Source organism: Periplaneta americana, chromosome 6 (assembly GCF_040183065.1).
Source record: "Periplaneta americana isolate PAMFEO1 chromosome 6, P.americana_PAMFEO1_priV1, whole genome shotgun sequence".
NCBI lineage: Eukaryota > Metazoa > Arthropoda > Insecta > Blattodea > Blattidae > Periplaneta > Periplaneta americana.
Genome location: NC_091122.1, coordinates 100926742 through 100941307, shown reverse-complemented (window position 1 = coordinate 100941307; position 14566 = coordinate 100926742). Strand labels below are relative to the sequence as shown.

Below are 14566 nucleotides of genomic sequence, written 5' to 3'. Positions count from 1 at the left end.
TAGAGGGATCTTATGATATTAGAGACAAATTAGTTGGTCAAACATATGACGGTGCGGCAGAGATGGCTGGAGAAATAAATGGACTTAAAACCACAGTTCAAGACATTTATCCTAGAGCTCTATTTGTTCATTGTTTCAGTCATGTCCTAAATCTAGTCTTATCTCAGTCAGCTATGAGTATTAAGGAGTGCCGGATCTTTTTTTCAGGCATTGAATGGACTAAGTAGCTTCTTCTCCAAGTCTACAAAACGCGCGCATGCTCTTACTGAATATTCCAACAGAATAATTCCAAGAAATGCACCCACAAGATGAAATTTCTCTTCCAGAATAGTCAATATTGTAAAGGAGAACCGTAAATTGCTGGTGGACTTTTTTAAAAATATACTCAACAACTCATCAGACTGGGAAAGTGAAACTGTTGCTCTTGCGCGTGGATATTTGTCTTTCCTTTCAGAGTTTGAGACCAAATTTCTTCTGAATGTGTTATCAAAGATCTATGCATACATTGACATTCTGTACAACATTCTTCAAACGAAGCATTTGGATATTCTGTATTGTGTAGAAAAGGTTAATGAAACAAAACGTATTGTTCTACATGAGAGATACAGATTTGATGCATTATGGAGTGATGTTTGTAATGAAGTCGAATGTGAAGAAGTGCCGCGAAAAAGAAAATGCCTGGAAAATGATGTCATAAAATACAGGAGAATATTTTTTGAAAAAATAGACAATGTGACAAACCATATTACAGATAGGTTTGGAAATCTCCCTCAGTTGGAATTTATTTCATTGCTTGATCCAAACAAATTTCAGTCTTATAAATTAAATTTTCCTAATTCCGCCCTGGATGCGCTGAATGTAAAGCACAGTGCAGTGTTTGATATAGTTCGTCTAAAAAATGAATTGACAGTCCTATATTCAATGGAAGAGTTTCGTGGAAAATACCCTCATGAACTGGTGACACATTTAAAATCAAAACAACTCCACACAGAATTTGTCGAATTGTACAAATTGACCCTACTGGTTTTGACCATACCAAGCACATCTGCATCTGCTAAGAGGTCATTTTCTGCCCTTAAGCGGGTTAAATCACTTCAAAGATCAACTCAAGGGCAAGAAAGATTAAGCAGTTTAGCCTTGATGTCCATTGAGAAGAAAAAGCTGAAAGAAATCTGAAAATCCCCTACATTCCACAGCGATGTCATTGAGGAGTTTTCTAAAAAGGAACGCAGAATGGAGTTCACCTTTAAGTAAATAAGGTATGATTTATTTAATTACCAATTTATTTTATCATTAGTTTCCGGAAGTTTCTGTTTTCTTACCCTCCTTCTGACTGCTGCTCTGGTTTGATGTCAGAACTCACTAAAATTATATCAAATTATCAATATGTTCGAGATATTGTAAGTTGTATACCTATGTAGCATGCAAACATGAAGAGCCTACCCTAATGCAATAGGTTGCGCACGCCACTGATGTAAAGGTACGATATTTTAAAATTGTACTATCAATGAAAGAATGAATGTGATTTATTAGTATTATGTAAACTAAATATGAATTTAAATTCTGACGATTTTCCGGGCCGATCTAGCCAATTGAACAAGATTACAGAGACTTTTGAAATTTACGATTTGGCAACACTAATAAAAAGAAAGTATTGTGATGCTGCAAAAATCTATTTCGAGATTTTGGCGCCAATACATGTTTGCAGCATCACTGTTACTGAAGAATTGGTTTTGATCTGCAGCAATTTCTTCTAAAATATTAGACAGTATTGTTCATATTCAGTGATTATGCCTAGGAGTACTAAAAGCCACATCAACTGTTGCCCTAGAAATTGAATGTAATATTCAACCAATCAGGCACTGTGTATTACAAAAGGATCTAAAAACACATTTAAAATTGCAAGCCTCATCCAGATCTCAGATGTTCTTCAAACTGTCAGATAATATCCTGTGTAATTTCTATAAAATAAACAAAGAAGAAATACCAATCCATATTACAGGCACACTCATTGCTAAAACTCCAGTTGTGAACGAAATTCCTCCATGGAAATGGGTGATTCCAGAACATAGCATACAAATTCCAGGAAATCATTCCAAAAATGATCCTCCATACATTCTTAAGTTAGATGCCATGGAACTACTCTGCAGCACATATAAGGATCACCTTCAAATTCAATACAGACGGGTCTCTAAATTCTAATAATGGGACATCAGGAGCAGGGTATTATATGCTGCTCTTCAGTGTGTTACTCAAATTTCTGAAAAATCTATTTGCATACTTACTGATCCCAAGGAGGCTATATTTAATATAATTAAATATGTACCAAACCTATAAGCACATAGAACTATTTAAATTCAGAAACAACTAAGTAAACTAAAAAAAACCCAAAAGGAAATAACATTTCAATGGATACCTAGTCGTTGTGGTATACCTGGAAACGAGAAAGTCGATAATATTGCAAAACAGGCAACACATTTGCAACCAAGACCTCTTCAAGTGATATCTCTATCCAGTGCTTTTGCTTCAGTAAAGTCTCATTTTATAAACCTATGGATCAACAATTGGTTCTCTTCTGACAAAGGAAAAATTTTACAGTCTGTACAAAAGAAACCAAATGACCTGGAAATGTACAAAAACTTGCCCAGACATGTTCAAACCTTTTTAACAAGAGCCAGAACAGGTCACATTGTCACTCAATTGTACCTACACCGATTTCACATTTTTGATAATCCTACTTGTTTGTGGCGTAATAATCATGATGAAGATCTGGAACACATTCTTCTATACTGCCCATCCATAAACCATAGAAGAAGTAAATTAAAATCATCAGTACCAGCTGCAGATGACACAGCCCTGCAGTATATATTGACTACACCCCAACTCTGGCTATTAACAACAGGCATCTGTAATGAACACCGATCAAAATACCCCTCATTTCTCATGAAAAACAAAAACTGAATAGACTACAGTGGACTATAGTGGATTTTATGTTGTCAGCAAACAGCTGGATACATTAAGAAGATTGATTGATTGATTGATTGATTGATTGATTGATTGATTGATTGATTGATTGATTCATATTCAGTACCTATGAGTCATGTTGTTGTTGTTGTTATTGTTATTATTATTATTATTATTATTATTATTATTATTATTATTATTATTATTGTTGTTGTTCTTGTTGAATTGTAATACTGGCCCTCCTGGTTCCCTTTTTCTTTTAAAGAAAGTTATTTTAAGGATTTTATTTCCCTCGTAAATAGCACATCTTGAAAATATGTATAAAAAATATTGGAGTGCGAGAGGACAAATGGTTTTGTTGTCAATCGTCTAGCATTAGACAACAACAACAACATCATCATATCCCTCGTAAAAATCCTTGTTCTTACTAGGATTTGAACTCGTGAACTTCGAAACCAGTAGCAAGATGGTAGCCACTGTAATTACATATTATCAAATCATTACTAAATATGCAATGCTAAGAAGAAAGAATGAAACACAATAAACATTATAGGCCCATCATTGTAGATATTTTCACAGCAAATTTGAAATTCGTAATTGTTAGGATATGATTGTTTAGCACATCATCTGCATCACTTCGGCCTGGGTAGCGTAGTCCGTATAGCACTGACCAACTGTGCTCAAGGTTGCAGGTTTGATCCCGGCCCAGGTCGATGGTATTTAAATGTGTTTAAATGCGACAGGCTCATGTCAGTAGATGTTGTGACATGTAAAAGAACTCCTACGGGACAAATCTCTGGCAAAATGGCAGTTGCGAACGTCATTAAATACACAATAATTTTTAAATTAAAAAAAAATTTTCATCTGCATCACATTACAATATTGAACTCTAGTAAATGTTGAAAATTTAAGATTGTAACTCTATTACGGATTTTGAACATTTATTAAAATATATTGGATTAATCAAAGAAAAGTAAAGATTAAACATCTGCCATTGATAATAAATTTCACTTTAAGCTTATTAAATGATTTCTTGGGGAAGAGTATGTTCTGCAGAATGCAATTATTAATATACATATACAATGGTTGGCAGGTATTACAATGCTGTGCATAGCTGCTGTCTGAATGAAGACATCAATCAGCTCCCGCATCATGATGAAACACAGATAGACGAAATTAGGTTGTCACCAGGTCAGAAACAGCGCATCGCTCTGGCCAGAGCCCTCTACTCTAACAGGCAAGTTTAATCAGCTTACTGGTGCTTCTGTCGTCATTTAGTTTTACACCATTAAAATGTAAGAGTAATTCCTTTTTCTTTACCCAAATACAAGTAATAACTGTACCAATATTTTATTACTTCCATTATTTGCAGTTAAAATTATTATTAACTTTCAGTATTGCTTCCTATAGTGTCATTGCAAGGACACTAGTTCTGTGATTCTCAATGCGAGGAACAACACCACTATGAATAATCCAACATTTCTCATTGGTTCCTCAGAATTTGGTAACAACATTCCTTATATCTTTGTTTGTCATCTCATTTAATATTTATCGTATTTCTTCCTTAATATGTGAGTTCATTTGATATTGATTTATTACATGATTAAGCTGCTCTTGAATTTGGCATTCTTCCAATGTAATCTCTTCAGTTTGTTCTGTATTGTTGTCTCACATGGCTACTTTTTACATGATCATAAATTGTATATCCTGTAATAAAACGGAGAAATCTAATTTCTACAGCTTCTAGTCTATGTAATTGATCTGTTGTTATTATCTAATTTTCACAACCATACAGAAGTAATGGTAGGGCTATCACTTTATATAATTGTAATAATGTTTCTTTTCTTACTTTGTTTCACTGTATGTTGGATCGTTCCAGTAAAATATATATTATGTATTTATTTATTTACTTACTTACTCAGTTACTACTTAGCCTACTTAGTTATTTACTTCTCAGGCACTTGGTCTTTGTATTTCCCCAATACAATTCTCAAACAGACTTGTATTTAAAGTTCTTCATAGCATAGTTTGATTTTTAGATCTTAGAACTTTCTGAAAGTTATATGATATACCAGCTAGTTGAATCCTGCCTCTTCAGAGTGCTGCATTGGAGTTAAATCGCTTGCTTGAACTCGGTCGAGTGTCGCACCCTCGAGTGAAATAAGATTGGTTGTGATACGCTCGTAATAAATAGAAGCACAGTACAAGGTCATCTCACCGACATGTCTTATCTTGTATGGAAGGAGACAGATAAGATACACATATGTTTTGCTGACACGGTAAAAATAAGGCTTTATTTTCTGCGTTTATGACAAACGTTTAATGGAACAGTCAACGGAATGTACCAAAACAGTAACATGAAGTTATAAATAAAATAGTATTAAATACTTCGATATACAGTTATTATTTCTAATTAATAATTATTCAATGTTTGATTTACCACATATATAATATGTTAGGTCCATACATAGTGTTCCGCCTATATACTGCGACAATGTAGAAACGTTTTACTAAATATTATTGATATAGCAGTAGTCTAGATTAATAACAATATTAGTACAGAGATAACGTCACAGAAAATACAATAAAACGAATAATCATGCTGCACAACTTTTACAGATGCAAAGATTGATTCACTAATTATTAGAGATTATTAAAAAAAGGTAAAGGTATTCCCGTAACATGTTATGAAGGCACTTGCGGGGGCATGGAGTTAGAGCCCCATTATTATTATTATTATTATTATTATTATTATTATTATTATTATTATTATTATTATTATTATTCTTACTAGAAAACTTGATACGGTTCTTGCATTATCGTGATTGTGTTCTCCGTTTATAATAATTACATTTACATCCAATAACATCTATCAGATGTGGCAAAAACAAAATCACTCCTGTGTGGAAAAAAAAAAACATCTACCTATATTACATTTTAAAGCAAGTTTTGTAGTTGTACTATGGAGAGGTTAGTTAAACACTGCCAAGTTTTGAAATGATAAACATCTATGATGTTACTGCACAGTTCATCACTGTAACAAGAACGAATGCCTAATGCTTGGCTTATACCATTCAAGGATTTATCGCTCGCGACAATTTTACCCATCATGCATGTGCGCTGCCTATCGGATTATGCTATGAACTACTTGGCGCTTGAGCGAAAACGTCCAATGCCTCTTGTTCTAATTTTATCGTTTATTACTATTTTTGCTCTGATAAGGGTAACCTTTGTTTTTTCTATTGATATTAATATATATTCTTTGGCAGCTTGATATAATTTATGCACTGCTAATTGAACTACATTTTCTGAGCTATCTATATCTGATCATCTACAAACAGTAATGCTGTGAGATCATTGTCGTTTATTCCAAAATAAATGTTCTTCTACATGCCGTAAAATGTTACATAAAACTTAAAAGTTTTACTTCTTGCTTGGAGCACAGTAACCATTAGAACAATCAGGACGACTGTCTGGTCTGGAATAGTAAAAGTAAATTCTATAAAACAAAAAATATATTACTCTTTATTTACATTTGAAATGTATTTGGTATTTACACTTGAAATGTATTTGGTTATCATTGTACCTGCACATCTCTATCTAGGAGGAGTGTGCCAAAGTATTAGCTACCATGCTGCTTTAGACAACAACAACAACAACAACAATAATAATAATAATAATAATAATAATAATAATAATAATGATGTGATGATTGAAATTATTATTATTATTATTATTATTATTATTATTATTATTATTATCATTATTATAATAATAATGATGTGATGATTGAAATTATTATTATTATTATTATTATTATTATTATTATTATTATTATTATTATTATTATTATTATTAATGGAAATTACTCTACTCAGTGAAATCCTACCCCAACACTCTTTTTGCTCATTACAAATTCTACTTGGGCCTGCTGCCCACTGAGATTTGAATTTCGATTTTGTCTTGAAAAGTAGATGTGCTAGCAGTTTTGATAATGACGTGCCTTTGTAAAGCAACATTTTTTTGTACATTTTCTCCGACTTTTAGTGCAGCCAAAAATTTTCAGGACACAAAATATACTTGAAGCACTCTTTTGTGCTAATGCTGTAATCTCTTGCACTTTCTGATGAATGTTGGTCTTTTTGATACAGAGACATATACCTGCTGGACAACCCACTTAGCATGGTCGACGCAGATATGGGTGCTGCTGTATTTGACAAATGCATCCTAAAGGCACTGCATGGCCGCACTGTCATTTTAGCAACCAGACAAGTGCAGGTACGTGTCATCAAAATTTAAGCATTCTAATCTGTTTGACTTCTTACATATATGTAATGGAAAATATGGTAATTACTCGTCTACCAAGGATTACATTAAAAATATGTACAATGTATTTAACAACACATTTTTTGTAAAGGAATTTTCTGTGATAACGCAGATTTCCTCAACCAAAAAATCTTCTTTCTCCAGTTCTCTCGATCTAGCCAGTACAGCAATGAAATTTGACATTCTTCAGAATGCAATTGTTTCTAGCGTTTTTGTACGTGAAAGGAAGCATTTTTGTCTATGTGAAATTCAAGTTATGCATTTTCTCCTGTCATTGTAGTGGAAGGCAGCATGTTTACAATGAGAAATGGTTGTAATTGACATTACATGCTGCCTCATGATGCGAGAGCACTGTGTTGTCACACCCTCTTACTCACTGTCGGTCTCTATTGAGATCCTCTTGTTTATAATTATCACTTCGCATAACTTCTTAGATAATAGATGATACGAGTATAACTTATATAAAACTTAATCAATTAATGCATTATGTTGCTGAACTGTGAACAGAATAGATCACAATGCACTGCACTTGAAACTGGATGTGGAATATAATCATACAGTCTGATATGAACTGTGACAATGTTGAGTGCGATCCCTTATATCATCCCTGGGTCATGAATTGTGATTGAGCAAGATGACAGTGAGGCTCCACACGTGCATGTTCGCCCACTCACTGTCAATCACAACTTTATTTCTCATGCACTGTAATTATTCGGTGCAGGAACTGTCTGCAAATCTTGTTTGTTGAGACGTAATAATTTAATGATTTGAAAACTGGCCACCACCAAGTTCCCCTGATCTGATGGCACCCGACTACCTCCTGTGAGGGTATTTGAAAAGTAAAGTGTATCATAATAGGCTACAAACTTTCATGGATTTAAAAGAAAGCATAATCAATTAAATTAGTACCATTGATCCTTTTTTATTGAGGAGAGTTATGCAGAACTTTCAAACTAGATTACAAGAACATGTTTGTTGTGGAGGTTATTTAAAGAATGTAATTTTTAATAAATAAGTACAGATTGATAAATTGTATTTTACTATTTTTCAACTTGCAGTTTACAACACTAAAACCAAATTGTCGCTAAGTAAATACAATAGAACTTACATTATCGACATTAAATTGTGTCCAAAAATGCGCTGTTCATCAAAATGAAGTTAGTAGAATCATTTAAACATATGTTATTACAGTGACGATTCATTCTGAAAGTTTAACTCATTTGTTCCCAAATGCATTTTCTTATAGCTTAATGGTGAATAAAATCATGGAAGAAATATACCCCTATTAACTATTTTCACCCTTGTAGGTCTTTGGAGTTATTTTGCATATTATAATAAAACTACATTTCTGTCTGTATAAAGATAATAAACTTTAAAGAATTTCACTGATGACTATGCTTCAACTGTCTCAATTGTGACTTCTTGAGGTCTGGATCTGACCACCACATGGTGCCTCCTGGACTGGTGCACATCTCCACACTAGACAAAACATTCTACATTCTGTGCAGAAATGAGTCTTGCAATGAAACATTTCGGAGTAAGAGCCCCACATTCATATCTCCGAGTGAGAACCACTACAAGAAATGTTTCTCAGCCCTCCAGTTTGATGAAAAATTTTACATTGGAATGCAGGTGGACTCATGTAGGCAAAGAAAAATGAACTCAACAAACAAGTCAACGCTAAAGACATAGATCTGTTTATAATACAAGAAGCTAATTTCACAGCAGAACAACTTAAATATTTTGTGATTTGTAATTACACAATCCAGATATTACCTGAAGGACGTCAAATTGCAAGTAGAATTCTCATTGTAAGAAAGAAAAAGCTCACATCGAAATTCAAAATTATACAAGAGATGAATGACCAAAACAAATTTGAACTTGTTAAAGTTGATCTGTTAAAGTTGATCTGTTAAAGTTGATCTGTGGAAAGATAACCAAAACTTCAAACTCTGCAGATGCTACAACCCTCCCACTAACATCCCGAACTTGCACGCAGCAGCACTACAACTAAGACCATTCTCATAGGAGATTTCAACTCCTATTCACCATTGTGTGTATGTACTGATACCAACCCTGCAGGTAAAATCGTTGAAAACTTCCTAAATTCTAACCCTGATCTATTCGTCATCAAATCTGAAAAAAAAGACAACTAAATACGAGTATGTTATTCACGATCCTGGTTCAGGACGTAGTGCTATTGTGGCTGCCATTCAGCTCTCTCATAATCAAGAATTAGGTTTGTTCTAGCAAGCAGTTCAGAACGAGTTCTGAATTATACCTAACTTCTTTCGACGCATGCGTCAGTTGTGCATGGTGTCAGAACTAGTTCAGGATTTTACGTTGTTGGAACGTTTCTTGAACTCTTCTTTCATGGCCTTCGAAGTTTCTTCTTATATTAAAATTATATTTATCTTCCGAACTTAATTCTTCGTAAAATATATCTCTACCACCTTCCAAATCACTCATGATGGACTATTTATTTATTTTAACTGCCTAGTCTTGAAGCATTTTAACCATAACTTCAGATTAAACTATCTGCACATGCGTCAGGAGTTCAGAATTCCCAGTTCCTGCTCTTAATGGAGAAGCAGTTGCACTCATTCCAAATGAGTTCTGAAGCACGTTGGATCAGGAAACTGGGATTTCAGCATCTGTTCGGAATTGGTTCTAGTCTTGTTCAAACGCACATTGAGCTACTGCGCACGAGCAGGTAATTCAGAATCGATTCTGAACTGTGCTGGAACAAACCTATAATTACCCCCACAAACAGACTTCTTGGAATTTCAAAAAAGCACATTGGACTAAATATACACAATTAGTCAATGAAGAAGCTGCATGTACAATAAAACAGAACATTAAGATTACTGATGAGCTCCATAAAAAGTTTTGTGAGCTGAGTGCTCTTACCATCTGAGCTGTGCCGGGACCCAATCCACAGTACCGGCTGAACTCTCCTCCTTTGTATCGTCGATGGCCTACTATCTGCATTTTAGACATATATATATAGGAGCGCATGTTTTAATGATTTTATGCCCATTTCAACAACAGAAGAGAGTTCAAACAGCACTGTGAATCAGATCTCAGCATAGCTCAGATGGTAAGAGCATTCAGCGCGCTAAGTTGAGGTCCGGAGTTCGATTCCTGGTGCCAAAACGAATTTTTCTCCATTAATTTAATAAGTATTTATGTAATGACTATATAAAAGTCATTGGATTACACAATATTCAATAAAGGATGGCGAGGTCCTTTATTAAGAATATATATTTTGTGAAGCAATTACGAATTCTGCAAAAAAGTGGTTACCAAAGGGGAAAATAAAAAAATACAAGACTTTCTGGTTCAAGAAACTCTCCATTCTAGAGAGAGAATGCAACACTGCCAGGAGTAAAGCTGAAATAGCCAAACAACTTCAAGACATTTAAGAATGGAGAAAAGGAGCAACATTACTCAAGAAAGAAATCATTACTACTAAAAGAAATACATATCAGGAGTTCATAGAAAATGTGCACTATAGAAAAGATGGCAGTAAAGCTTATAAATTTGTTAATAACATTAACACTTCAAATGACACCAGAACAGACCCCATAATATATAATGGGAAAACATTTACATCTCATAAATCTAAAGCTTCAATATTCAACAAGTTTTGTAAAAAATAGACAAACAATCCCAAAAGAAGCCAAGAAACAGAAAAACTCGATGGTAAAAAGCATAAAAAATAGCATGAAAGAATCTGAACCAGACAACTAACATATATTCACTGAACCTTTCAAAATAGAGGAACCAGTCTCCGCTCTCAAACACCTCCAAAACAAAAAATCACCTGGATCCGATGGAATCCACTCAGAATTCCTTAAGAATCTTGGTACCAATGGCAAAATGCTCCTGCTTCGACTGTATAACTTATCTTGGATAAACAGTACCTTCACAGTGAAAAAAGGCCTTAATAGTACTGATACTGAAGAAAGAGTTCATGAATCAGCATGGTTGCGAAGGTATCTAGAAGACTGACTTGGTATTTAGAATCTAATAATCTCTTCACAACAGAACAATCTGGCTTCAAAGAAAACAATTCAACAAATGAACAAGTAATCACCATTAGTCAAGACGTTAAGGAATTCAACAGACATGAAAACACAGGTGCAGTATTCGTTGATTTTCAAAGTGCCTACGATTCTGTTTAGAGATGCAAGCTGCTAGTAAAATTACAGAAACTGGGAATTAATAACAACATGCTGAAATAGATATCAGATTTTATAACACAACGATTTTGTGCTACTACATATCAATAACCCTTACTACATAAAAACAAAGTCATGTTAATCTACCTCACGGTTTGGTACTAAGCACAACTTTGTTCAACATCTACATAAATTATGTACCTGAAATCCTGAACAAAACATCAACATTGAAAACAGCCCTATTTGCAGACGACCTAGTATTATTGAGTTCTGAACCTAAAAAGAGATATAACAAACTCCAGAATATCATGCTGGAAACCCTGAGCAAACTATATGAATAGAGCATCGATAACCTCATGACCATAAACACTGAAAAAAACTAATTACTAGATATTCTCCCTTGGCTAGAAGGGAAGGAACGTAAATCTTAAATATAATGGAAATCAACTAAAGAAAACAGACAACTCCAAATACTTCGGAATCATATTTGACACCGTACTCTCATGGAACAAACATACAGAAATGGTATGTGAGAAAGCATCCCAAAGATTAATATTCTTAAGAGACCATGTAACGCTAAATCGGGTTGCTCAATGAAAACCCTCTCTGCCACTTACAATACATATGTATTGTCGGTAATTCAATATTGTGAAGAAATTTTTACCACCTCACCAGCAAACCTAGAGGAACTTGAGAAGACGCAAGACCAGGCACTGAGAATTATAACAGGAGGGATAAAATCAAACCCATTTGAGTCAATGCGAATTCTAACAAAAAGTGATCCCATTAACTTAAAATTACAAGGCCAAGCAGTAATGCAATATGAAAAGCTGCTGAGACCTGAAACCAAATGGAGACAGAAGAATATACTACCTAACAAGCTACTACAAACTTTATAGGAAAAGTGTCAGAACTATTGAAAACATAATATAAAGTCAGCAAATACTGAGAACCCTTACTGTATAAAGAAACCCCACTTGAACATGTCAATGTCCAGCATGATTTGGAGCTGTACTAGTCCATCAAGAAAAAGTGTGAAACTAATCCTGACACACTAAAATCTATAACCCTAGAAACAATTCATAGCAGATATTCATCTGATGAGTGGTTACATATTTACGCAAATGTTTCCTTAACAGACCTTGGTGGAACATGTCATATCTTCTCATTCTTCTGCCAAACAGGATGTCACACAACCATCTTCGATGGAGAGATACTTGCTATAAAATCATCCCTAAGACAATTAATCTACCACACAGATGAGTTCAACAAAACCGTCATATTAATAGATTCCAAAGCTGCCATTCAGTCAATCTTAAATGCAACAGAAACAAAAGAATGCTGTCAAATCATCTTTCATCTCCAGACCATAGGTAGACAGGTGGATACCATCACACTGCATTATCATATATTCAGGAAATGATCAAGCAGACTGTCTTGCTAAAAAAGGATCAAACATTCTCTAAACTCAGCATGGAACCATCCTGTATTCTGCAATCAAACAGCATATCATAAAAACAAGTAAAATTCTCAACGAGAGCAGAATTGCAGACATAATGCAAAAAACAAAATGGAAATCACTCCTAGAGAACCAAGAACATCTCAACACCAACAGAAAAACTGCAGTTGCCATTTTCAGGATGTTGACCAGCCGTGACTGCCTTACATGCCATCTCAACAAACTTAAAATTCTACCATCACCACTATGCATCCTATGCAACAGTAACGAGGAAATGGATGAGGAATATCTACAGTCTTCACTGCAGCGTCCTCAGAAGGCAGTATTGTCAGTAAATAGCTTCATTGTTAAATGCAGTGCATTAGACACCAAGCAATGAAATATTCAGAAACAGGACTAGTGGTCTTCTGCTTCAAAAATAAGGATGTAGACTGTTACTGTAGCAATTTGACATAAATGATCCATTGTGCTCACCATAAACTGGAAACAGGATTAGTGGCGCTTGAGATGATAAAATTGTTGATAACAAACAGAAACATCCAGAAAAATTAACCATTTATATTTTAGCAAATTCGACGGTAATATAATGGTAGTAAATGGTGACGACAGTAGAAGCAATGATAGCCAGAGGTGACAATAGTCGATGTTCCTTTGTAAAACTTGTAGTAGGACTACTATTAATTGGAATAATTACCGTGCTTTTGAAATTTCCTCAGTTTAAATTAATTTGACACACAAAGAATTGTTTCATCAAATAAAGACCAGTACTTTTACATTACATAATTATTGTTTGTTTTAAATTGAAGTACGAAGATTAGTTTACCTCCTCTTTTCCTTTTTAACTAATCCCACAGTATAATAAAAGGGGAAGGAAAGATTTGCTTAATGTGGTGAAATTCCAGATTTTGAAATTGTATTGATATGTTACACTGCAATATGAAGTGGTAGACATTATGTGATCTTTGGTGTTACCGTAAAGTGGGGTGACTTTGAACGCCGAGGTGACTTTGAACAGTAATTTAGCGCCCTTCTAAATTAAATGCTGTACCCTATTTCGAAAAAAATTGAACTAATTTATTGACAACTTAAACAGTTTTTTCGCAACTGGGTACAGCATTTAATTTAGAAAGAAGCTAAATTACTGTTCAAAGTCACCTCAGTGTTCAAAGTCACCCCACTTTACGGTATTAATTGTAATTCGGCAATCGTAAGTTTGATTTCCAGCAAGGTTCATATTATTTGTTGATTTCTTTACAGTTTATGACGCGTTGTGATGAAGTGTATGTGATGGATCATGGCAAGATCCTGCAGTCTGGAACACACGAACAGCTCATGAAAGATTGTCCTCAGTACTCCACTCTCATCAAAACTTACACCCACGAGAATGCTAAGAAGTATTTTGTGTAAGTGTAGAGCATGCTTGGCTGCAAGGAAAAATTAGCTAACAGTTTTCATAACAGTTAATGTCAAAGTTATGAAATATTCAGAAAAATGTTATTTGTGGTAAAAATTATTTATTACATAATTTTCTATTTGGTCGTTTCAGTTTTACTTGCTGGCATTTCACTATGGTTATTCTGAAATATAAAATCGTTTTTCTACTTTATTAACATTAATAATTCAAAGTCCCGTA

General features: G+C 34.2%; 1 protein-coding gene across 3 annotated transcripts in view; it reads left to right on the top strand.

Moving 5' to 3' along the window:
- Positions 1–14566, top strand: part of LOC138701552 (ATP-binding cassette sub-family C member 12-like) — a 116893-nt gene that overhangs the window by 52930 nt on the left and 49397 nt on the right. For 2 of the 3 annotated variants that reach the window (XM_069828561.1, XM_069828560.1), the window contains exons 15-17: positions 4058–4201; positions 7116–7242; positions 14191–14336. In XM_069828561.1, coding sequence (XP_069684662.1) covers positions 4058–4201; positions 7116–7242; positions 14191–14336 — 417 coding nt within the window. The remainder of the gene's footprint in view (positions 1–4057; positions 4202–7115; positions 7243–14190; positions 14337–14566) is intronic. The other variant, XM_069828562.1, reaches the window with a different exon arrangement.